The sequence below is a fragment of the Vanellus vanellus genome (genome assembly GCF_965231255.1).
Source record: "Vanellus vanellus genome assembly, chromosome: 13".
NCBI lineage: Eukaryota > Metazoa > Chordata > Aves > Charadriiformes > Charadriidae > Vanellus > Vanellus vanellus.
Genome location: NC_138918.1, coordinates 6,011,930 through 6,036,007, shown reverse-complemented (window position 1 = coordinate 6,036,007; position 24,078 = coordinate 6,011,930). Strand labels below are relative to the sequence as shown.

The 24,078-nt window shown below is 40.9% G+C and overlaps 1 protein-coding gene across 1 annotated transcript; it reads left to right on the top strand.

The window, feature by feature from the left end:
* The first annotated feature begins 4,492 nt into the window (after positions 1-4,492).
* Positions 4,493-22,318, top strand: GFPT2 (glutamine-fructose-6-phosphate transaminase 2). The gene is made up of 19 exons (XM_082490030.1): positions 4,493-4,546; positions 9,413-9,520; positions 10,138-10,236; positions 10,919-11,044; positions 11,620-11,678; positions 12,176-12,310; positions 13,770-13,831; positions 15,382-15,461; positions 15,741-15,858; positions 16,558-16,721; positions 17,300-17,395; positions 17,488-17,585; positions 17,930-18,050; positions 18,357-18,514; positions 18,655-18,769; positions 19,350-19,477; positions 20,193-20,360; positions 20,752-20,913; positions 21,466-22,318. The coding sequence occupies exons 1-19, from the start codon at positions 4,540-4,542 to the stop codon at positions 21,508-21,510; spliced, it is 2,049 nt and encodes a 682-aa protein (XP_082346156.1). The 5' UTR covers positions 4,493-4,539; the 3' UTR covers positions 21,511-22,318.
* Positions 22,319-24,078: the final 1,760 nt, after the last annotated feature.

The following is a 24,078-nucleotide window of genomic DNA, read 5'->3' as shown; positions in this document are numbered from 1 at the left end:
GGCTGAGAAAATTAATCCAGCAGCAAAAGCTAGCTTGCTTGAAAAAATCTACAGACTTTTCCAAACATTTCTTTTTCTCCCTGACACTTCCCATTAACTTATTTGCAGCTCCTGTTATGAGGAATTTACATCAAAAACTCAGGAAACCACTTAATGCTATTTAAAACATAATGCTGTAGATGAATTATTACTAAATGTGCCTTTGTGTTTTTAAAGTATTTCAAATCGAGTTAATTAGCCAGGTTGGTTTTACATTACATAGGCTCATCATGAAAATTCTGCTGAAAAGCCATCATTGAATTAAATCATGGTTACTTAATTCTCAATCACAGGTATGACGTTGATTCACATTTACACGTAACTCCTCCTGACACGCATAATTTTTAGCATTTCAAAGACAGCTGTCTGACAGTGTCGAATGATGATTCTCAAATGAAAAGCTGTTAATTACTATTACGCACTCTTAAACTGAAAATACCAACTCCTTAGTCCTCGGCAGATCCTAGGTGACTTGCTAGTTGACACCTCTGCTGAGAGAACCATCAATATAACAAACATGTTTTCCTCTCCTTTGAACTTCTCAGCAGAAGAAAGGTGTTGCTGTCTTCACTTCAAAGGCACTTGCCGATCACCTTCAAAACTGGCTGTGGAGCTGAGATGGATGCAGAGGGCCTTTCCTACATAGCTGTGTCCTGTCCTGAAGCACACGGGCATGACGCCGTGCACAGCCCAACCTCCTTCAAACGCCAGCCAGGTCAGCTCCTTACATTTGTTTTTTCTATCGGTGAAATTCAGCTTCACTGGAGTGACTCCTGGTTAATAGCAGCCACCGTTATCAGACTGGGAAGAAATGGGAGAGAAATCCAGATCAAGCTAGCAGCCCAAATATTCTTGAGAGCCCTGGTAGGGAATAAGTCTGTCCCATTTTTTAAAATTAAAGTGATGGTGATGGGAGTGCTGAGCTTTTCTCAGTGTTCTAAATATTGTTATTGGGAGTAATACATAAAAATTGCAGAAGTGCAGGAGTCTAGTTGAGGAGGAGGAGGAGGATCTGTAAGGTACAATAGCTGCTTTTGGTCTCTCAACTTTCACATTTTGAAGCAAGAGAAACTCTTCAAAGGAATCCTTCCTACTATTCCTTTTCTCCAGTTTGTGATATTCTTTCTTTTTTTATATATCTATATAAAACTGAAATAATGAATGGTCATTGTTAATATAAGGACTTGTGCTGTGTACTCTAGTATGAATCCAGCAACAGGCTATTACTTCTCAGAAAATGTAGTAGCCACTCAACCAGCAGTCCAAAAAGGGTCATTTAAAAGGAGTTTTATAACCCAGCTATAATCACAGAAGGTGCTGGAGTTGGAAGAGACTTCCATTTGGTCACCCACCACCCTTCGCACCGCACACTGATCATTCACACCAGTGACGCTCCAGCAGTGTCACCAGTGAAAGGGCCGTAACTCAGCCTTTGCAGCCAGTTCTACTGCGTAACTGCTCCTCCTGACTTTTTCCTGATATTTATCACAGCTCTTCCTTTTTGCAGTTCACATCCACTACTACTTTTTTCCTGCCCCTGTTTACTCATGAGAGTGAGTACTCCCTGGGACAACTGAATTGCCCAAAACTCCTCAATAGGAAAATCAGTCCCCTTTGGTGTCTAGCATGGAACAGAATGAGGTATTTAGATATGTATCGGAGTCTCTTGAACATGCAATTGCAGCTTGACATAGCTGTCCTTAAAATGCTGCTGACTGCTTTTCAGGGCAGATCATAAATACCGTAAGAACTAGTATCTGCATTAGGCTCAGAGAAAGCCTACGCATAAATCCCTCTTCTTTCCAACCACATCCTGAACGATTTTCATTGCTCCTCACCTTTGCCTAATGGGTTCCCCAGGCAACTTCCTTGTTACCTGATGCTAAAACAGTGATACAATATTCTCCATACTGTACCCTGCTATCCTCTACTCCTATTTTTGATCACTTGTGTGAAGGCAGAAAAAAGAAAGTAGCTGGGCAAAAATTCCTCATCCCTAGAGTATCACTCAGATTTGAGTTCAGGCTTCCACGGGAAGTTGCATCAGTTGATCTTCTTGTTGCTTCTTAGATTCCTGTCTCTATAGCATGAAAATGGCAAGCCTCAGTTTACAAACTCTTTGTCAAAAGTGCTATCTGTTTTGGTTTTGTTAATCATCTTCTGAGAAGAGCACTTCCAGACAACAGCTATATCCTTCTTGTGCTGAATATGGTAGATGATGTTTTCACGTATTTCGGCTTTTAGACTTCAATGAGTTTTAAGGTGCGGTGGGATCAGTTTGATCGACTCATCTGAGTGCTGTAAAATCTGCCCCTTCAAGCCAAATACACCCACCAGTAGATACAATTAGTGTATTCTCTAGTATAATTCTAAAAAGTCATGAAAAAGCCAAATGGCATCAGACAGATGACTCTGGGATGTGTTAAATGACAAGTTATCAAAGTGACATGTTAACCACTAATTAATTCAGTTCATACTTGCAGTTGAGTCTCATTTTTGTTTAGTTTTCTCCCTGGGAATGTCACATGGAAACATGAAATGTCTCGCATGAGTGAAATTTTGGGCTCTGACTCGTGATCTTTGGTGATTAGTGTTGCAGTGATGTTTAAAAAAAAACCAACAAACTGCTTTGTTCTCACTGTCTGCACCATTCATTAGTTAAAACTCGTGTTGCACGGGGAGAAAAAAAAAAAAATCTCTTCACTGTATGTAATTTAATATGAATAGCAGTGCTATTTACAAGCACAGGTGAGACTAGGAACCTGCCCCTTAGCTTGGGTTGGACCAGGGGGAAACAAGATCAGAGATTGCTTCAGAGGAGGAGCAAAGTAACCTAAACAGACAAGACAAACTGGAATGGTGTGTCCAAATTACTTGCCTGATGTCACACGGCAGGTCAGCGACAGAGCTGGGACAACAATGGTGACAAGTCACAGGCTTGTTCAGTCTTATTTTGGGGGATGGGGGGGAGGAAAACAAACCTGGGTTACACCCAGCACGGTGAGCATAGCTGTTTCACACAAGCAGTAAGAAATACACTTAATTTATTCCTTCTTATAAATTAATTTAAAGCAGAATTTCTAACACTATTTTCTTTAATGACTTGAAAATACTTTAAATCTAGCTTTTGCCTGAAAATTGAGACAGTTTCCCTTTCTTAAAGTGGCACAAAAATTTACAAAGAGAATTTTTTTTGTAGTTGAAATGCTGACCTTCCGATCTTTATCCTTCATTCAGCCTTCCTATCAAAAGCGACAAAGTTTAAAGGAACCACCACTTTTTATATAAAGTGAACTACAAGAAATGCAAGAGAAAGTGAGCCCTTAAGTTCTCGCGTAAATAAGATGCCTTGCACTTGAGTTTCAGTAACTCTGTGTATGAGATAACTAGGATCATCTCTGTGTAATATTTTGGTACTTTTTAATAAGGAAGAAGAAACTATAAGCAGGCTGAATCACCATGAAACTCTACGTATTTTTAAAAAAAAGACATTTGTTCAAATAACGGCTTGAGCTACTTCTCTGCATGCCTGCAGTCCCAAGCACGCCGCGAGGCACTCGCTTTAAAAGTCACCATTCCCACTGCTGGGAAGAGGCTCCCCGAGATACGCCATCACGGTTTTCTTCAGAAGATAAGTGCCAGGCCTGCAGGACTGGGCCTGCGCTGAGGGCGCCATGCAGGCGACGCCGGCCAGACCAGGGCCTGCGGCCGCCATCACCCTCCTGGTGTCTGCTCCCCAAAGAGCCCAGCCCGGGACGATGAGGCCGGTGGAGGCTCCCGGAGCCGATCTGCAGTTTCTTCCTTGGCAAATAAATGGAGGAAACCACACAGCCCGACCAGGAGTTCAGTCTGCTGCTGCAGGAAAAGGCTCTCCGCAGGCGGATGGCCCTCGCCTGTGGCCCTCCCTCAGCACCAACGCAGGTGTGCTCGGTCCTGCCTGCGCCCATGAAGTTGGCTGCTGAGAACGTGTCTCTAAGTGCGTGTGGCCGAAAAGGCTGCAAAACGGGGGCCACCGTCCCCTGGAGAGCTCGGAGAGGGGCTGCCCTGCCCCGCCGCCTCACGCACGGCCATGTTACCCTGACAGGACCGACTGCTTCGCCTCCCGCCCGGGCTTCTCCGTGTGCGGAGCCCGGCACACCACGCCGCTCGCCACGGCCCCAGGAAGGGTCGAGCTGAATAGACCCCACCGCTCGCCACAGCCCTCGGCGGCCCCGGGAGGGGTCGAGGCAGGCGGGCGGGCGTGCGGGGAAGGGGCAGGCACGAACAGCCGCTGCCCCCCCGCCCCCGGGCCGCCTCCGCGCCGGGGCTCTGCCCCCGCCGTGCAGCCGCTGGGGGCCCCGGGCGGAGCGGCCCCAGCGCCCGCTCCCCGGCCAATGAGCAGGGAGGCAGGGGCCGACCCGGCCGCGCTATAAGAGCCGGGGAGGCGGCGGCAGTCCCCCAGCCGGGCCGTCGGGCGGGAGCCGCGTTTCCTGTCAGCGGGGAGGATCGTGTGGCGCCACCATGTGCGGTGAGTGACGGGGCCGCTGCCGCCCCTCGCCGGCCGTCAGGGGCTGCCCGGGCGGGAACGGAGCCGGCGGCCTCCGCGGGCGTAGGAACGAGGTGCCCGCGGACAAAGCGGGCCGTGCCCGGGGCCGGCCGCCTCTTCTGCCGGGGTGCGGGACAAGGGCCGCTTTGTCCCTCAGCCGGGGGGGTGCGGGGCCGTCCCGCTCTGACAGCGGCGCCCGGGGTTGCGGCATCCCTCCCCCGCAGCGGGTTCGTTCGGGACTGCCCCCGTTTTGTGAGGGTGAGAAGGGGGAACGACGGGCTCCTGCGGTGATGGCAGGTAAAGGTGAAGTGGTGAAGTTCCTCCGTCCTTCCTCCCGAGGAAAGGAGATTTTCTTTCTGTGTCCCCGCAGCCTCGCCTCTCTGCGCCCGCCGTGCCCGGCGGGTGGTCCCTGGGGCTTGGGATGGGAGCACGTCCCGCTCCCGCCGCCGCGGGGGTGTCCCGGCCCCGGTGCTGCCCGCGACGCCCGGCCCTGCCCTTCCCCGACCGGCGGTAGGGGTTAGTCGCGACTCTCCTCCCGGCTGCGGCGATAGGAAGAGTCTGTGGTTTTCAAACAAAAGGCTGTGAAGGGGGTTAATTCAGAGCTGATGTGAGTTTGTTCACCTTCCTGGATCTAATCAAGATGAGGTGGTGAAGATAACGCCGACACGGCGTATACAACTGCTTAGATGTGCTTTGGGTCAGATTAAAGTCAGAGTGCGGGTTCAGAAGCTGCTAACGCAATGTGTTTCAGTTATGGAGGAAATTTTAGCGAAACTTTACCTATCGCTTCACTGAAACCTCCTCTGGGGTCTGGAAGGATACTTTTGTTGAAAGTAGGAAAATTTGTGCTTGTACTTCTTGGCCGTCATGAACAAAACTTCTTTTGTGAGAGACAGACTGAAAGTGACTTGAGTTACTGCTTCCAAAAATGTACTTTCTGAGATAGGTATCTTTTCCCTGCCTCCGCATCCTCTTTAGTTGTAACCCCAGAAAGAGCAAGGAGTCCAGTAAGCCTCTTTCACCTGAATGGAAACACGAGGTGATACTGTTTGAGCTCCTACGTGACTCTCGGGTCACCACCAATGGGGCAAACTCGGTATCTTCTAAACAAAACCCCTTCAGGTGAGAGACTTGGCTCAGTGCCTAAGCAAACCAAAGGTATTGGCAGCAAACAGTAAGCGGTCAGACATGTAGTGGTAATATCAAAAACTTAGCATATCTGGGCCGTATATTGGTTGGGAAATGAGGGTGTTAACAGTGTTAAATGAGTTTGGTGAAATATCTAGCTTGAGGTGGAGTAACTGACTCAGTATGAAATGGCAAAGAGAGCAGCAGCTCATGAAGTGCATTGAGAGTAGTGCTGGTTTTCTTCCCATCGACATTTTGAGACCTTTTACATGACATCTGTTATCATGAAAGGTGTCCCGTATCTTCCTTGCTATGCTGATCTGCTGTAGGAAGTGCAGGAGTCCTTGAGGTTGCAACCAACAGTTTCTCAATTACTTTTTTGCCGTTGTTCTTATTTTTGCATATCTTTCCAGGTTTAAGTGTTGAAAATATGTCCTGTTGTGTTTTCTCTGACACATGAAGACTTAAACCCATTGTTTTCTGTTTTGAAAATACATAGGTCATTAAATACTGCCACAAAGATATTCTTTAGGAAACAAAGTTGAGATGTTATCACACTTAAATCTAAGAAAACAGTATAGCAAAAGTATGCGGGGTTTCAAAACCAAGTAAGATGCTCTTAAACTGATGATCCATCAAAATTAGTTTCATCGGGACATGAAGTTGAGACTCTCAAAGCTAAATTTCTGGCATCAATGATGTGCTTACCCCAATAGAGACATTCTTTTATTTAAAAAAGTAATAATAATAATTTTATTCAAACTCCAAGTACAGACTGCCCCCTTCTTGATTTTGGTGAAGTCTTGCAATTACAAGAGTTCTTGTGGTTTTTTTCCTACAAAAAAAAAAAAAAACAAAACCAACTCAATGAACTTTCCATCTTCTTGATGCTCTGCTTGCAATCCTGAAAGGGAAAGGGGAAACTAAAGCCTTTATACGCTCGTAAAGGGAGATCCTTGCCTTCAGTGTCTGCCCCTGATTAAAGCTGGTTTTAGTAGTGTTTTAACAAGCTTCTGTTTCTGTTTTGAGTATCTGATTCTAAAGGTAAGCCGTACATGATTGACCTAGTTCATGGCTTTGTGCAAACTCTCTAACTATGGAAAGTTATAAACTAGATTTTGCATTCAGGTCAAGAGAGCAGTGCGCCAGTAAAACACTTCTTAAATGCTTTCATTGGATTCTGTGTTTGTGTGTATGACTTAGGAAAGTATTTCATTGCTTATGTTGTGCTGACAAATAAACATTATCTTACTTGATACATATCACTTCAGTATTGCATTAGCTTGGAGAGCACTTGTGTCTTCATTGGGGAGGAGAGATGTGAGCTCTGGAAATGGCATCTAATAGCTTGGGGAGGCCATTATAAAGTAACATGTGAGCATCACAAATCTCTCTTACCGTGACTATGATTCAGCTAAGGTTCACTCATATTGGTTTGCTTCCAGAAGGAATTAAGCTACAAGAAGTCTTTATCAAAAGTTGTTTCTACGCGAGTTGAGCAATGTGCTTTAAATCTAGCCAAAATGATGACTGAGTAGGGAAGAAAATATGCAAGTGGGTAAATCATGAAACAGAAAAGCACTAGAGAAACAGTACTGAGAGTAAGATTTATTTCCTTTAACTGAAAGAGTTTATAATATATTCCTTGAGAAGTCAGGCTGCAGCTATTGCTTTCATTGTAAATGGCCTCTGGTGACTTCTGCGTCTTCTAATTCACGTGTGTGGAAGCACAGCTAGAGTTCCCTGGAAACAAGGATCTTTTTAACAATCTCAGCACACTGGTAGCATTGTAAGGATGGTCCCGAAGGAGGATTTTTCCTGGAGCTCTGTGTAGTCAAAGATGCCACATGGAACACACAAGGCTGATGCGTCTTAAATACATTGTGAAATCTGGCCTAGAAAGTAGAGCTGGATCTGAAATGAGGTGTGTAGCAATGTTTTGGAATGATGTTGAGAAATTTGTATTGAAGAAATTGAAGAATTCTGCTCTTGAGGTTCGTGGTTAGTGCCAGAGAACGGTAAATATCTGTCTGGAAAAATGATCAACAAGCTCTCAGTCTAAGGTGACTGTATATAACTGGAGGCGTTATTTTTCAAAGTGTCCATGAAGAACAGTGTTTAGCTCTTCAAAATTCCCAAATACCTCTTTAAATGCAACTATTGTCTTAATATCTCCGTTAATGTTGGACGCTCTAGAAATAATTAGGCTGGGCTCCTCATAAATCTCACTTCTGTAGCAGAAAAGCATTTTCCACCCTTTAATCCTTCCAAGATAAATTCAGAGCGCAATGTAGTAGTCTCTTAGTCTCACTGTCAAATCAACAGTATTAATGGCTTAAAACCAGTGGAGTAACCGAATTCACAACAATATTTATAAGGGAGATTTATTGGTGTATCATTATAACAGCTTCTTCACTACAGCCATTTACAGTTCAAAAGCCTTAATTGAAGGGGAAGAGGGTGTTAAATTTCAAACAAAGGCTTTCTGTATTTAAAACATTTGCTTGTCTGAACTGCTTATCTATTGAGCTCTTAAAGTCTGGGTTTTGCTAACTGTGGTCTCCAGTCCTGACTTGTTGCTCAGAGAAATTGTTGAAACAGTGAAATTAGACATTCCTGTTTTATTGGGGAACGGATTTGGAAGAGTTAACAAAAAGGCCTAATGTATCCTTATAAATACAGAAGTCCCAGGAAGAGCGACAGAATGGTTGTGTTTTCCTTTGCAGGTGACCTTTTTAATACACCTTTTCTAAAGATAAAATGACACCCCCCAAACTCCTTTTAACGAAAAAATGCTTGTGTACTTTTGCCTTCCAAAAAAAACCCAAACTGTGCCGAGGGGGAGGACCAACCCAAAAACTAAAAAAAAAAAAAAGCCACTTTCTTGGTTGATGACTGGTCTATTCAAGAGAAGAGGGATCAGACTTGCAGACTCTTCCAGGCTCTGTTTGCCGAGTAGGCAAGGAGTGAGTCCACGTCTTTCCTATGACGCCTCTGTGAGAGTTGACCGGAGTAACACGGGGCAAGCAAACGGATCTTATGTCTCCGAGTTGGTTTTGGCAGGCAGCATTGTCCTGAGGCACTGCAAAGAGTGAATGCTTGTTTTTTGGGTGACCCTGTTTTTGTATCTTCTGTTTCTTTCCTTTGTTGTCCTATCCTTTTGACTTCTGCCCTTTCTTCATGTTTTCTTCTCTATTCTCTTCCTGCTGAAGTGACTGTTGTATACGGCATTAAGCTGGAGCCTTTCAGAAATAGATGTTGTGCCTAGTACCTACCCGTGGGTATTTAAGGCCATGACTTTGATTACAAAAGTCTCCTTGTGTTAGTACTGGTGAATATATTCCTTCTTTGAATGTCTAGTTTTAGATCTGGATATGAAATAGATCACAATGTTCCCATTTTCAGCTGCGGTTTTCATGAAAAGTAGAATTTTTTTTTAAGCTCTTTCAACTGTTTAACTCTTGGTGGGTAACCTGAGGCAAGTGAAACTGGCCAGAAAAGCATATGTGTTTGCGTGGTGAAAATGAGGGTCCTGATTCCTTTGTTGTGTTTGAAGTCTTTCCATTTAAAAATCCAATAGGAAGAATTGTACTAAATCAGAAGTGGGGTCCCCCTAGGACCTCTCTGGGATGCTAGTTTTAAAGGGTTTTGAATTGAATCCGAAGGGATGCAAACTCTAAAAAACCCCTTTACTTCTCCCCCCCTTTTCTCTTTAAACAGGAATTTTTGCTTATCTAAACTACAGAGTGCCTCGGACTCGGAAGGAAATATTTGAAACCCTGATAAAAGGATTACAGAGACTGGAATACAGAGGATATGACTCCGCAGGTATGTAAACTAACTCAACAAATGAATTTTAGCAACCAGTAGCTAGGTATGTGGCTTTTCGGTGTATTCAACTTCTGCTGGATTTTTTTTTTTTTTTTGTCATGCAGATTGAAAGATCAGAACTAATTACCTTGATTTTTCTTCTTCAGCTTTTCTCAGGACTTTAAATTGGGGTTTTAGCTCTGTAATCAGATGGTGGTTGAGGTTTAGTACACATAAGCAAAGCAAACAGGGTGTGAAGTAGACGACCTCCATACAGGGTCACGTAGTTTGTGCCTCAGACTTTTGTGTGTGTGTGTTCCAGTGAAAGGATAAAGAAGATTAAACTTGTCTTTAAATTTGAGTTGGCTGATTTAATTGGGCAAAATATATCAGTCTGTCCTCAAGCAAAATTTGAGATGGCTCATGTATATTTTCATCTATGCAGCGGATATAGGCTTCATCGAGTTTGACTTGAACATATACAGGTCTAGGGACAGACTTCAAGTATATCCCATTGCGTGATAATTTAAAATAATTGTTTTGCTAGTGTTTGCTTGTCTGTATTTTCTCAGCCTTTTTTCATTCAGTGTATTTCGTGTTTTAAATAATGCTTGTGACCGTGTCCTGTATTGTAGGAGTGGCCATTGATGGAAATAATAACGAAGATAAAGAAAGGTTCATCAAACTAGTTAAGAAAAGAGGAAAAGTAAAGGCCCTGGAAGAAGAGTTGTACAGTAGGTGTTTTAAAAATTTACCCCTTTGCTTTGGCCTCCCAGTCAGATATCTGCATCTCAGCAGACAGTCAGTCCATGAAATTAGGGTTATGATTTTGTACCAGAGATGACTGTATTGTGTAATCCACTGGCAGTTTGATTGTTTGTGCCCCCCAGATCTGCACTTGAAAAGCAAATTGATCTTTAGGTATAGTGCTGTGAAATTATCGGTCTACTCTCTTTTGGTTGCTTCTTTGTTCAAGACCTGGGCTCCCTTGGTGCTTTACTTGGATGATTTGTGTGTTCGGTAGCTGAAATGTTGGAACATGGACTCTGACAGAATTTACGAGTATTTAAGCATCTGGCTGTCATCGCAATCTGCTTTATGCAGTGCTTCCATCTGTGAAAAACTGAAGTTGTGTTTTAATACGTTTACATTATAATTTGTAGTAATGTGGTCTGTTAGCCTAGCTGTTAGTATCGGCTGAAAATGCTTGAGTCTTGGCAAACAAAGTTTTAATCACAGTAGCTTGAATTACCTGACGTGTAATGTCAAGAAAGCAAGTGGTTTAAAAGAAAGCCAGAAGATAACTTAGATTTTTGCCTGTAGGAATTCTCTTAGTGTTTTACTAGTGGGGTGTGTGTGTGTGTGAGAGAGAGACTCAGCTTTAGATATTCCATAAACTGAATTTCTTGTTTATAGAACAAGATGACCTGGATTCAAAAGCAGATTTTGAAACACATTTTGGAATTGCTCATACTCGCTGGGCGACCCATGGAGTACCAAGTGCAATAAACAGTCACCCTCAGAGATCAGATAAAAGGAATGGTATGTAATCTCTGCAGCATTCTGGAACTGTATGAATCTGAAATTGTTGAACCCACATGGTACATACATATGTACTCTCTCCTTACTAGTGTTATGGTATCTATTTTGTACACTAGGGCTAAAATGTTGCTATTCTATGTTAGACACCTTTACAATAAAATAACCTCTTTTAAGGCTAAAGTAACAATGTAAAAGATTAATGAGATCTGTTTTCTGAAAATCCATGCAAGTTAAACAAGGGAAAACATTCTTGTTTTAAAAAGTAAGATTCCTAAAATGTAACTGCATCATTATTGTCTGGGCTGGAAAAAGGAGATTTCATACTGTTTTTCACTTGAGACGGCTTGGTGCTATTCTATGGGATATAGTTTCAAACTGTCTTGATGATTTGGAACAACCTCCATATCACCTCAGAATTTATAAGCTTCTGCTTTCTGTTGTCCATGTTATGATAAACTCTGTCTGAAAGCTATAGCAGGTAGTTTCTAGTGTACTTCTAAGCATTTTTCCCCTCTCATTTTGAGATAAATATCTTAATTTTCCATTACTGATGTATATATATTTTTTCCTTCTAGAATTTGTTGTTATCCATAATGGAATCATTACAAATTATAAGGACCTGAGAAAATTTCTGGTGAGTCTATGGCGACATGATTCTAAAACTAGAAGTTGAATGCCCCACCAACTACTGTCAGATCTTTCATGACTTTGGTGGAATCTGAATACAAATTTCTTGATATCATCTATAAAATAGTAGTGTGAAGGAGTCTGTCTAATAAAGATATGCGGAAGTAAAATATGTCCTTGTAATCATAAATGCAAAGTACTTACGAGTAGAGCAGCAATTTGTGCTCAAACTGAGAGGGTGTGTGGCGTGGGCTCCTCCTGTCTCTTGTTGCTTGACAGATGCTAAGCAAGTCTTATTACGCGTCTTATTACAGTATTTCTGAAAGAGTAAGCTATGACAGGTTAAGTCTCTATATTTTGTCTCTATATATCCACTAGTCCAGTGTAGTGTTCCGAGCAGTCTCTCTTACTGTGCAGTTTTTGGTGGGAGACGGCTGAACGGCTCTTCAGTGTTTCTTTCCTGAGGATGAAAACACTGTTTTGCTCTTCTGTGTGATATTTCAGGAGAGCAAAGGCTATGAATTTGAATCTGAAACGGATACAGAAACGATCCCCAAATTGATCAAATACATGTATGACAACAGAGAGAGCGAGGACACCAGTTTTTCAGCCTTGGTGGAAAGAGTTATTCAACAGTTGGTAAGTGGGATGTTCCTTTTTTCCTGTACTACATTATAAGCCATTTGTGGGGTTCTTTAGTATTCTGCATTTATGCATTTAGATCCTCTGCAGGAGTCATCGAAGGTGCTGCAAATAATGCTTTTTAGCCTCTAAACAATGCTTAATAGCCCAAGAAATGAGATTAAAATTTTGGATGCTTCAAAGGCTTTTCAGTGGTAAATTTTTAAATGGCATTAGCAGTGGTTTTTGGTTCAGTTTGTTTTTATTTTTAAAGCAACAGGTTATCACTGTTTTCAATGAAGCAGCTTAATTAAAAAAAAAAAATGTAGGAACCTCTGGGGGTTACTGTTCATAAAGGACAGTATGTTCTTAAAGGCTATTCTGATCCTGTTAAAACACTGCTGTGATTCAGGTTTGTCTAATAGTATGTCTTGGCTCCAATATTTGGAAATAGATCTAACAAGCTGTACGGATTCATGGCGTAGCTGGTTCCCAAACTGTGAAGTGGGAATCTACTGTTACTTAGTATGTAAACTCTTAAAAACTTCGATAGATGCATTGCAAACTTGGAGAAAGCTTGCTTTGTTTCCTCCCTCTGGTCCCTGGGCAGATATTTTCCCTCCCCTTCCTGCAGTTTCTTACCCTTTTTTCACCTCCCCTTTCTCGTCTCTAAAGCAGCTCTGTAGGATTCCCCTAGAGCAGGGCTGGAATTCACATGGCCTGTATGGGTCAAGAGGGAATAGTGGTGCAGCACCTAGTTGAGGCAAAGGGTGGCTACACCTGACAGCAAAAGAAGAGCAGAATAGTCTCAGACTGGAGTCCCTGCCAGAGGAGTGAATGTTACCATCTCTCTTCTCTTTGCAAGGCGAGGGGGGGGGGGCGTTCTCCTGCTTTTGGAATACTCCTCAAGTTTGCAAGCTGTGTTAATACTATAGTGGTTGGCTTTGTGTTCCCGTTTTTGTTCTTGTGTTGTGGATTTCGATGTTTTCTTTTATTTTTAGTGGAGGGTTTTTTTTGAAAATACGTTAGTAGTGAGAATTTGCTGCTTAACCTAGAAGTAGTAACTCCAAAATTTTTGCTGGAAATGTGTGATAAAATGCAGCTACGTGCACATTCTTATTAAAAGTCTTATGAAAAGTAAATGCCTAACAGTCTTCATTTTCATTACAAGTAACATCTCGGAGATTTTTCTTAACCCTTGCATTAGAAGGTATTGTTTTTATTTATAAAGAGAGGCTAAGTGCTCACTTCCTGATGGTTCAGCTGCTGCCCTGTTACGTGCATGTTAGCTTGCTCTGCTCCACGACCAATTCCTTTAAAGGTGCGGTCTGCCCTCCAGGAAGAGATTCCTGATAGCAGTAAAGAGCTTTCCTTCAAAACCTCCTCAGGAAGAGGGGCCCCAGTTTAATGAGATGCAACTAATTGAGATAAGTTGTTCAGGATTTTTTTTTTTCTCTTCTGTTTCCATGGTTTCCAGGAAGGTGCTTTTGCATTGGTTTTCAAGAGCATCCATTACCCAGGTGAAGCTGTTGCTACCAGGTAAGTAAAAGTCCATTTTATACATACTTCATGCTTTTTTAGGTAAAAAAAAATGCTAACATCTCTTAAAAACAAAACCAGCCCCCCCTAGAATACTGATGTTTAGACTGCTTAATTAACCAAAACACAGGAGGTAGATAGCTGCTCTAGCGGAATCCTTGTGAAGTGCAGTAAAGCTCTGCTGAGTGTATCTTCAACTGACTATTAAATATAACTTAATTTGAGCTGTACTGACTGCAGGTCACATAATTTCCGGAGGCTTGTGTTGATTTCTCTATAATCTTTAATTTGATTTTGTTTGATAAATTAGCTGTGACCACTCACTTTTTGAGGATGCAAAGACAGTAGCGGGAAGTAATCAGATGATGTTTTGTTGCTTCCTGCAAATACGCTTTTGGTTGGAGATTGTCCAAATGACACACTCAGAAGAATGTACCACTGACAGACTCATTCCCATAGTCTGTCCTTTTATCCGTTACAGTGTGTCGCTAAAGAAGCTCAGTGTATCCTCCATTTCAGAAGCTATATGGAGTGTGCTAGCATTTCTCCTATATGTAAAAGTGGATGGAAAGGGTTCAATTTTCCTTCATACTGAATAGAGACTGAGAAGTATATTCAGGTTGGCCATCATACTAATAGGTTACATAAATAGTGTTCTATAGCTGTCACAGCATTTATGAGGTTTTTTCTGTATAAGTTCTACTTTTATTTATTACTTGGAAAACAACTTTCAGGAAATGTAAAGATACTAAAGTAGCAAGTGAAGTAGAAGTAGTACAAAACAGCCCTTATCCCCACAACTGAAAAAGCCCATTGCTTCTGCGGTCTAAAATAGGACTATATTAAAATTGTGAAAAAGCCTGCTGTACCATCACTCTAGCTGGAGAACTTCTTCTGAAACGAATACTTCTATATCTGGTTCAGGTTTGGGTTTCTAGGAGTGAGGGGATTAAGAGAAGCTAAATTTGTAATCTGAGGTGTTGGGTGGGGGTGCGTGAATTACTCTTTTATTCCTGTGATTTTTATTTTTTTTAATAAGCTCTTCAATATGGAACGTGACACATATAATTAAAAAAATGATTTTAATGTTCTACAGTTTCAGAGGTGCACTTGACATTTCTGAGTTTAAAAGGCTAAAGGGTAGAACAGTATTTCACTAGTAAAGAGCACTGAAGCTTACTGCTGGCTCACTTCAGAGGCTGAGTAAGCTTTGAAAAACGGTATTCAAATTGGTGCCTGTGCTAAGCTGTTTTGTTATTACTGGAAGAAAAACAATTAGTTCATATACATTTTCCTCTACCTGGGTGTAGTTCACAGGGAAAGAATCGCCAAGGCATATGGTGCTTATTCATATAATAACATTTGGCAAATCTTAAGGAAACAAAACACATTCATATAACTCCTGTCACATAATGGCTTTAGGATCAGGGTTGAGGAGGATCTTCCTATTTAGGAAGGTAGATGGGATACTGTCTTTCAACTTCATGGATGTCCTTTGACTTCTTTGTACGCACCTTTCTCTTTATAAACTTGTGTGTTTTCCTTTGTAGGAGAGGGAGTCCTTTGCTTATTGGGGTTAGAAGCAAGTACAAGCTCTCCACTGAACAGATTCCTGTTTTATATAGAACGTGTAAGTTGATAAGTCAAATTACATTATTTTAAGTGCCAAAATTGTTGTTACTTTATGATTAGAAATTAGGTTAATTGGACTTTGTACTATAAAACTACTAGCTGATGCCCCAAATAGCTTCTTAGCTGAGTATATTCTATTTTTATACTACTGAATGCGAAGTTCATGTAAAAGTCCCATCTCCCCAAAATATTTGTGTAACTGTGATACCTTGAACCTGTATAGTCTGAAATCTCTATTTTTAACAGATCTGGTTTTGCATTTGCATTTCTTTAATAGGCAACATTGAGAATGTGAAGAACATATGCAATTCACGAATGAAAAGACTGGACAGTTCTACCTGCCTTCATGCTGTTGGGGATAAGGCAGTAGAATTTTTCTTTGCTTCAGATGCAAGGTATTAAAAGTACCTAAACGCTTTTCAAAATACTGTTTTTGTTTATAAGGGAGATAGCTCTGGAAGTCTTACACTATCTTGCTTCTGTACAGTTGTTTTGTGATAGGATAGCTTCTAATCCAGGTAACTTCCTAAAGTCCACAGGCTAAGATACTTGAAAAATGCGGAGGCTTGACATCAGCATTTGAACTGTAAATATCTGCCAATTACTAACTTCTGTGTGAAATAAATCCAGAGTAGGAATGTAAGTTGGGTACAAATAGACACCATCAGCCGAGTATTTGGGCAGACTATAGGTTAGGCTGGGTTTTGGCATTTTAATCCAGCTATTACAGCAGGAAATAGTGGTGGTGTTCCAAATTTAGCAGGAACCTGGACATCGGGTGCACATTTGTCTCTCTCAGAAGCAAGGTCCAGACCTTCGGGGTCCATCAGAGACCCTGGAAGGCAAGATCAGATCAGCAGGAACTTGCTGATGTAAGATGCTGTGGTTCCTGAGCCTTCTGCTCCGGGTTCCTGTGAGAGTGCAGGAGGAGCAGCAGATGGAGCCATTTCCTTTAAGATGGCTCTATCTGCAGTTATGTCCAAAAGGAAGATAGAAGGGGGGCTAGAAGTGCTGTGTAGCATATTTCATTGCTTTGAGGAGTGCTGCTGCCAACTCTTACTGACATGTTTGTCTGCTTTTGTTTTCTTCTGTAGTGCTATCATTGAGCACACCAACAGAGTAATTTTTTTAGAAGATGATGACATTGCAGCAGTAACTGATGGGAAGCTTTCAATTCACCGTCTTGAGCGTTCAGCTAGTGATGATCCTTCCCGGGCCATCCAAACCTTGCAGATGGAATTGCAGCAAATCATGAAGGGTGAGTTGAAACATCTGTAAATGAGTATCATCAAAGATGGATAGTTACTAACTGTTTGTGTAGTAGATAAGGCAGAAAACTGCTAATTTGTTGTGAAAATAATCTGATAGTTAGGCTGTTTGTACTGGGAGCTGACAATTCCGAGCTTTAAGACCAAGGAAAGATGGGCGAGATGGAACCGTACCCATTTTTAGCCTTGGAAAAGTCCTAGATACTTCTAGTCATCTCAATATTGAGTGAAAATATAACTAATGTTAACATCTTGTTGTAGTTGTTGGCAAACTTGGACTGTAAACTAAGAACTGAAATGGAATATAGAAGTTTCCTTAAAAAGGAATTCTGTTACCTTGCCAGTGTTGGGAAATGAAACCAACCTAATAGAGGTTGGCTACTGACCAACAGAGGAAGGCTACCAAGCCTTCCTTTCTCCTTGCCTTTTCCTAAGCTTTTCTGTAAGCTAACACAATCAACTTAAGTTAGCTTGCTACCACAGCAAGTCTTAAAAGTCATCTCTCTGTAACTGTAATAGACTTCAAATAACAAACCTAAGCATTACCATGTAATTTTTTTCTGAACAGGTAACTTCAGTGCATTCATGCAAAAGGAAATTTTTGAACAACCGGAGTCAGTTGTCAATACGATGAGAGGCAGGGTGAATTTCGAAAGCAGCACAGGTAACTCAGGCTGTATTAAGCCTGCAGATTTTGAACATACTAACTAGAAAATAAACTACACCATTGATATATGCTTATTTGTTTGTTTACAGTTCTGCTGGGGGGCCTGAAGGATCATTTGAAAGAAATCAGAAGGTGTCGGAGACTGATCATTATTGGCTGTGGGACCAGTTATCACGCCGCAGTAGCTGTATGTTCAGCCTTAGCTGAAAGCATATATAGCTCCTAGTTGCTGGGTTTTTAGACAATAGCTCTTGATCTGCTTTTTCTTCTGTGTCTCAAACTTTGCCTTTCATTGAAGCGTCTTGCCCTTTTATTTAGTTTTTCTTTGTGCCACATTCTTTATTAATACTCCAACTCTGTTACCCACCATGCTAGAAATTAACGTTTTTCACCTTGGCTTTTAAAGCTCTGATGAGCTGTAATAATCAGTTTTTTGTAGTAAGAATGCATTTAGATTATCTCTAACTCTTAAGATGTCAAGACTTTCATGGGTGGCAATATTAACAAATATTGTGTGCTGCTTGACTACAGACTCGACAAGTATTGGAAGAATTAACTGAATTACCAGTGATGGTGGAACTTGCTAGTGACTTCCTGGATAGAAACACACCTGTATTCAGAGACGATGTGTGCTTTTTTATAAGTCAGTCAGGTGAGCTGCATTTACTGTTTGTTTTCAGTTGAGTGAAAACTAGAAAAATTTTAAAAAACCAGTGATTTACTACTTTCTGCACGTTGCAAAGGAGGGTGATGGCTAATGGGCCAGGTTTGTCTTGAATGAAAGTTTCTTTCAGACTTGGTTCAAATATATAGAAGAGTGAGTCCTGAAAGATTGTTTTCAGTTTCATTTTGCATTGTGTAGGCAGTTACTTAGATGGCATGTGTATAGAATTTTATGCTTTTCAGGAATCATTATGATCCTCTGTCAACCTGAAGTCAAGGTGTAAATGTTTTCCAGGTGAAACTGCAGATACGCTTATGGCCTTGAGGTATTGCAAAGAACGTCGTGCTCTAACAGTTGGCATCACAAACACAGTTGGAAGCTCAATATCGAGGGAGACTGACTGTGGTGTACATATCAATGCAGGGCCTGAGATAGGTGTGGCAAGTACAAAGGTAATTGCTGTTCCGTGTTTGACTTTCATACTTCTCCCCCCCCCCCGTGGAATCCAATTAAAATGTTAATTGTAGCACTTCAATCTGAGATCATACTAACTCTGCAGACCTAGCTGCTAAACGTTTTGTTTTGTCTGCAGGCTTATACCAGCCAATTCGTGTCTCTTGTAATGTTTGGCCTAATGATGTCTGAAGACAGAATTTCCTTGCAGAAAAGGAGACAGGAAATCATTAGTGGACTAAAATCATTGCCAGGTATATTGATATTTTGGGTTTGAGGAGGGATAGGGGATGTTGTTTAATGGGCAATATAAAATACTACTCAGGGATGTTTCTTATTTAAGTTTCACTCTCCCCCTCCTCCTGAAAGGTAGACAATATAAGAAAAATGGTTTCTACACTAATTGCCAGTTTTACAAGTACCCTTCCAAGAAACTTGGCAGGAAGATCAGAATTTTCGTGGGTTGGGTTTTTTAATTACAGTAAGGTAGTTTTGTATGAGAAATATTACTTGATCTGCTAAGTTGATGATTTGAAATTTGTAAAGCCTCTCACTTCACATCAGGATAGATAAAAGGAAACCAGTTCTAGGTGACTTTAGAACAGATGTTCACAACTTCCTTTAGAAATACAAATGGGATGGATGAGCGTTGTTTAAATCAATAGTTACTTTAAATTTGTTGCTGTACATAAGGCTGGAGAAAACATCCTTAAAGTGCTGTCAAAGTTGCAAAGATGCAAAGTTCTAACAGATCATTAGCACATCCTACTACAAGCAAGCTATTTTTTTCCAATTAAAAAATGTTTTATACGTGCTTTTTATGTGCCCCAATAGAGATGATTAAAGAAGTCCTGTCGTTGGATGAGAAGATACATGATTTGGCTCTTGAACTGTACAAACAAAGATCACTGCTGGTTATGGGTCGTGGATATAATTATGCCACTTGTCTGGAAGGAGCTCTGGTAGGAACCTCTCAGTGTTGTTGGATGTTACTTAAAATGAGCTTTTCTGTTTTCTGCAAAATAGTTTACTTCTAATATTTCATTACAACTTAATTTTGCTGCAGTAAACTGCTATCTATAATGAAGAGCATTTAGTCCTGTTGGATTGAACACATACTTAAGGTGAACCTGGATACATTATCAGTTTCTTGTTTCTTTCACATAATAAATGCAGTGTTTAATGAGTCTATTTAATAATAATAATAAAAAAAATGACAAAGCCAAACAATTTAAAATGCTAATCTGTTTGAAAATAACATCAAAAACCCACGATGGGCCGATGTTCAGATGAGATGCTGATGCAGGAAACTCAAATTGTTACGAACATTTTGGTGGAACGGACACATATCCATCCCACAGTAGTTTGAAATGTTAAAGGTAGACTGCAGCAGCCAAGGTTGTGCTGGGTGCCTGGTTCTTAAAGTTCCCATTGGTTACTCCATTTCTTTATCTGCAAATGCACGTGTGCAGGCAAGCTGTGCTTCTACCAGCAGCCTGCTAGAAATCCCAGCCGACATGCCTGTCTGTTTTCACCATTAACTGATCTTTGAAAATACCAACTTGATACCATATGTCTGTATTTAAGTGGCAGATGTACAGCCTTGGTGTTTTGCTGCTTGTGGCTTTTATTTCTCATCTGATTTACTAGTAACTCGATGGCATTTGCTTTTTTTAGAAAATAAAAGAAATCACCTATATGCATTCTGAAGGTATCCTGGCTGGCGAGCTGAAACACGGGCCATTAGCCCTAATTGATAAACAAATGCCTGTTATCATGGTGATAATGAAGGATCCTTGTTTCACCAAGTGCCAGAATGCTCTGCAACAGGTCACTGCTCGACAGGTAAGCTGTTTAACTAATACAATGTCATAGGGAAGGAGATAGTGCATGTTGTGTTACGGCTGAGTGTGCCTTAGAAAAAGGATGTATTGGTGATTTTTTTTTTTTAATTATTAAGTTATAAATAAGATGCTATATCTGCATTGTAGGCTGTGATTAGAGGTTAACATCACTAGTGAAAACTGGTTGCATGGGGGTCGTTTGTTTGAGTTTTTTGTTTGTTTTGAAGCAAATGTAATAACACTAAAACTCTACAGGGTGAACACATTCAAGTCTCACAAACCAGTGAATGACAAAAGTAATCTTCAGACTTACTACAGGCATGCTGTGAACCAATATTTCAAAGCAGTTCAAAGCCGACTCTTCACTTAACACTGAAAAAATTTATTTTCAGGGTCGTCCAATCATTCTGTGTTCTAAAGAAGACACGGAAAGCTCAAAATTTGCCTACAAAACCATTGAGCTGCCTCACACGGTTGACTGCCTTCAAGGAGTCTTGAGTGTTATTCCTCTCCAGTTGCTTTCATTCCACCTGGCTGTTCTCAGAGGATACGATGTAAGTGCTTTCTATATTTAGCACTCCAGTTAGTGCAGTTTTGAACTTCCTCCTACCAGTGTAACGTTAGTGGAACTTATCGTGACTGTGCTAGTAGAGGTGGCATTTCAGTGCCAATTCTTCAGACTTATATTTTTTTTAATATTAGTATCATTCTAAAAAAATAATTATAAAGATTGTTTGCTTAGTTTGATTCATTAAGGGCGCAGGTAGGACTTTTTTCAGAGAACTAGGTCTTAAAGTGTGATATTGCACTGTAACCTAAAATAGTTCAGTGCTTTGTACAGCTTAGTTTGTTGACGCTAGCTAGGTGTGTTGGTTTGAAAAGGTACCCTGCGCAAAACAAACATGTATTTGTTAGGAGGGTTTTGGAAGCAAGGATGAATTCAACAGTGAGTCATTATCTGCAGATCTATAGTTTCTTGTGTGTGTGTCTAGAATAAAGCAGAACTCATTAGGAAGTCTAAAAAAAGCACACTAAATGAACTGTCAAATGCAGAATGTCAGTATTACTCTGTCATATACTTATGAAAGTCTGTCTCTTCATTCTAGGTGGACTTTCCAAGAAATTTGGCCAAATCTGTTACTGTAGAATAACAGCCAAGAACAGCTGATGTTTTTGTCACCAGACCTCTGAGTTATACTTGTAGAAATGTGTTGTTCTGAATTGACAGGTACATATTTTTCTAGAGAGAATGACAGTGCTAACTGGAAAGTGTCAGAAGGATTTATCTTGCAGCTTTAAAAGCTTTTGATGTGCCTTGTACCCAAGTGCTTTTGCTCTCAGCAAATACTCCTCTAGGTCCTGAAATTGCCAAAGAAAAAAGTTGTTTACACATGGTATAATGAATGAACTTTTCTACTGTGCAATATATATATATGTACAGCTCTCTTCAGAGTAACTGTGAACGTTTTTTTAGCCTACATTACTTAACTAGTTTCAAAGATATAGTATTTATAACTACAATTGTATAGCTTTTTTTAAGTTATTTTTTTAGTACATTGCTTATCTGTAGCATTGGTGATGCTCAGAATGTAAATACTGAGCAAGTTGACACTTGTGTACAGTTGTTAGGGTTTTTTTCCTACTTCAGCCTCAAACTGGAAATTTGCCATCCCTCTTCCTCCCCAGCTTACCCTCCCACCCTTTGCATCTGTGTTTCGTATTTAACCAGTCATTTGCAAAGCTCTTCTGTGGCTGTAAATTCCCAGCTACGTTTTAAGTTTCTGCTTCTTTCAACTAATTATTTGAAAACCCAGAGTGACATTTTGGTTGTATGCCACCCCAGCTCTTATTTGTATAACACGTACAGTGCAACAAAATAAGGGAACCGGATGCCTTTCAAGTGATATTTCTGTTTGAAAGTGTACAATAAAATCACAATGCAATTAAAAGATTATATAATTCTTGTTTTGGGTTTGTTGTTGTTTTTTTTTTTTTTTAACTTGATGACTTCTCATCTCAGGTCTGAACACAGATACAACACGGCAGTACTCTGATATTAGTAGCAGAGACAGTGTTCTCCCCCAGCCTTGCTTAAATCCCGATAACAGAGTTCTTTCCTCTGTTTCTTGGGTTAGTTCTTTCTGCGTCACACAGGTCTCCCAGGTAGGCACATCTTACTTTTCCTTATCCAGCAGCTGTGTTTCAAAATAACATGTCAGGTTTGGGTAGCTTGTTCCGTACCACCATCTTTCTGAAGCACATGAGTACAAGAGAATTGAATTTAGTGACTGTTCATCAGTGTTTTGCCAGACACATCCTGGTACAGCAGTGTAGTCTCTGATTGTAGCTCCTACTGTAGTTCCCACCAGCTATTGATTAAACCTTTGTATTTTACCTTTCACTAAGGTAGATGAATGTGGGAAGAAATTTCCTGCAGGTGAAAATAGCAGCTTTGCCTGCATTCTTACATATGCTGTTTATGTTAAAGTTCCTTCCTTGGCCAACAAAAAATTGCCATGAACTTGCATTTAATATAGTATCTAAACTACAGAGACTGGAATATATTTAAAAAACCCCAACACCCTATAACAGCAAATAAGAGAATACTAAGTACATCTTCAAGCTAGGACTAAAGCCCTATTTTATTAATGTATATATTTGCAAAAGCACACTTTGCTAGTTGTGAACTAACTTGCAGTAGGAAGCATCTACAAACCTCAAAGAAATAAGGTAGATACATGCACGAAGTTCCCTGCTCATTTGTTATTTTGCAACAGTCAGAAATAATAATGTTTAATTTCTGCATTTTATTAACTAAATCCTTAACTAGTAAAGTTTTCTTTATGACATTCCTCTGCAGGCTTGCTTCTATGTTGAGAAGTTTGAATGCTTATGTGGGTTAATAACTTGAACGTGTTACACTAGCTTGATGTAATAGGAGCTTCTTACTGGAAGCTGCTCTAGTACTTTTTATAACCACATAAAATAACCCAAATTATAACGAAAAGCATAGTGATAATCTGACCTAGATGCCAAGAATATGTAACTTGGTATCCAACGTGTTATGGTAAATGATGCAAAGGCCCCTTTTACTGTCTGCCTAGAATTAGTATCCTCTTTGTATTAAAAAGTGGAACTATTAAAGGAAACTGGTGACATCTAGTCTATATAATACATTAAATTGATGTATGAAAAAAAATTACAGGAGTGTTTTTCTAAAATCATCTCTTTCTGTGATTTCTATTCTCATATGATGAATAGAAATCACAGAAATAGATGATTTTAGAGAAACAGAATAGATAATCACAGAAAAGAGAGCTGTCGTTAGTCCCAGGAGAGGTGGAAAATATATATCTAGTCAGCACCTGTTTTAAAAAACAAGCACTCCTAACAGCCAGGCAGGTGATATGGTAATGTATAGAAAGCTTATGGTTTTAGAGTGGCGTCAAAAATACCTGGGCCACCCGGGGAGGGACGAAATCCCTTCCCGTCCCTGCCCTTCCCAACCCTCTGCCCTGGCAAAGCTGCGAGTAGCCCGTGCCCCGCCGCTCGGGGCCAGCACGACCCGGCACTGTGGGGCTGGGCACGCCGTTGTCATCCCGAAGCACGGACGTGAGGTGACAGTGGCGTGTTGTGGCGCTGTGACAGGCTGCCAGTGTGTGATGTCATTTTGCTGTGGCCCTTCAAGGCCTTCCCAGGTACGGGAAGTGTTTACTTCA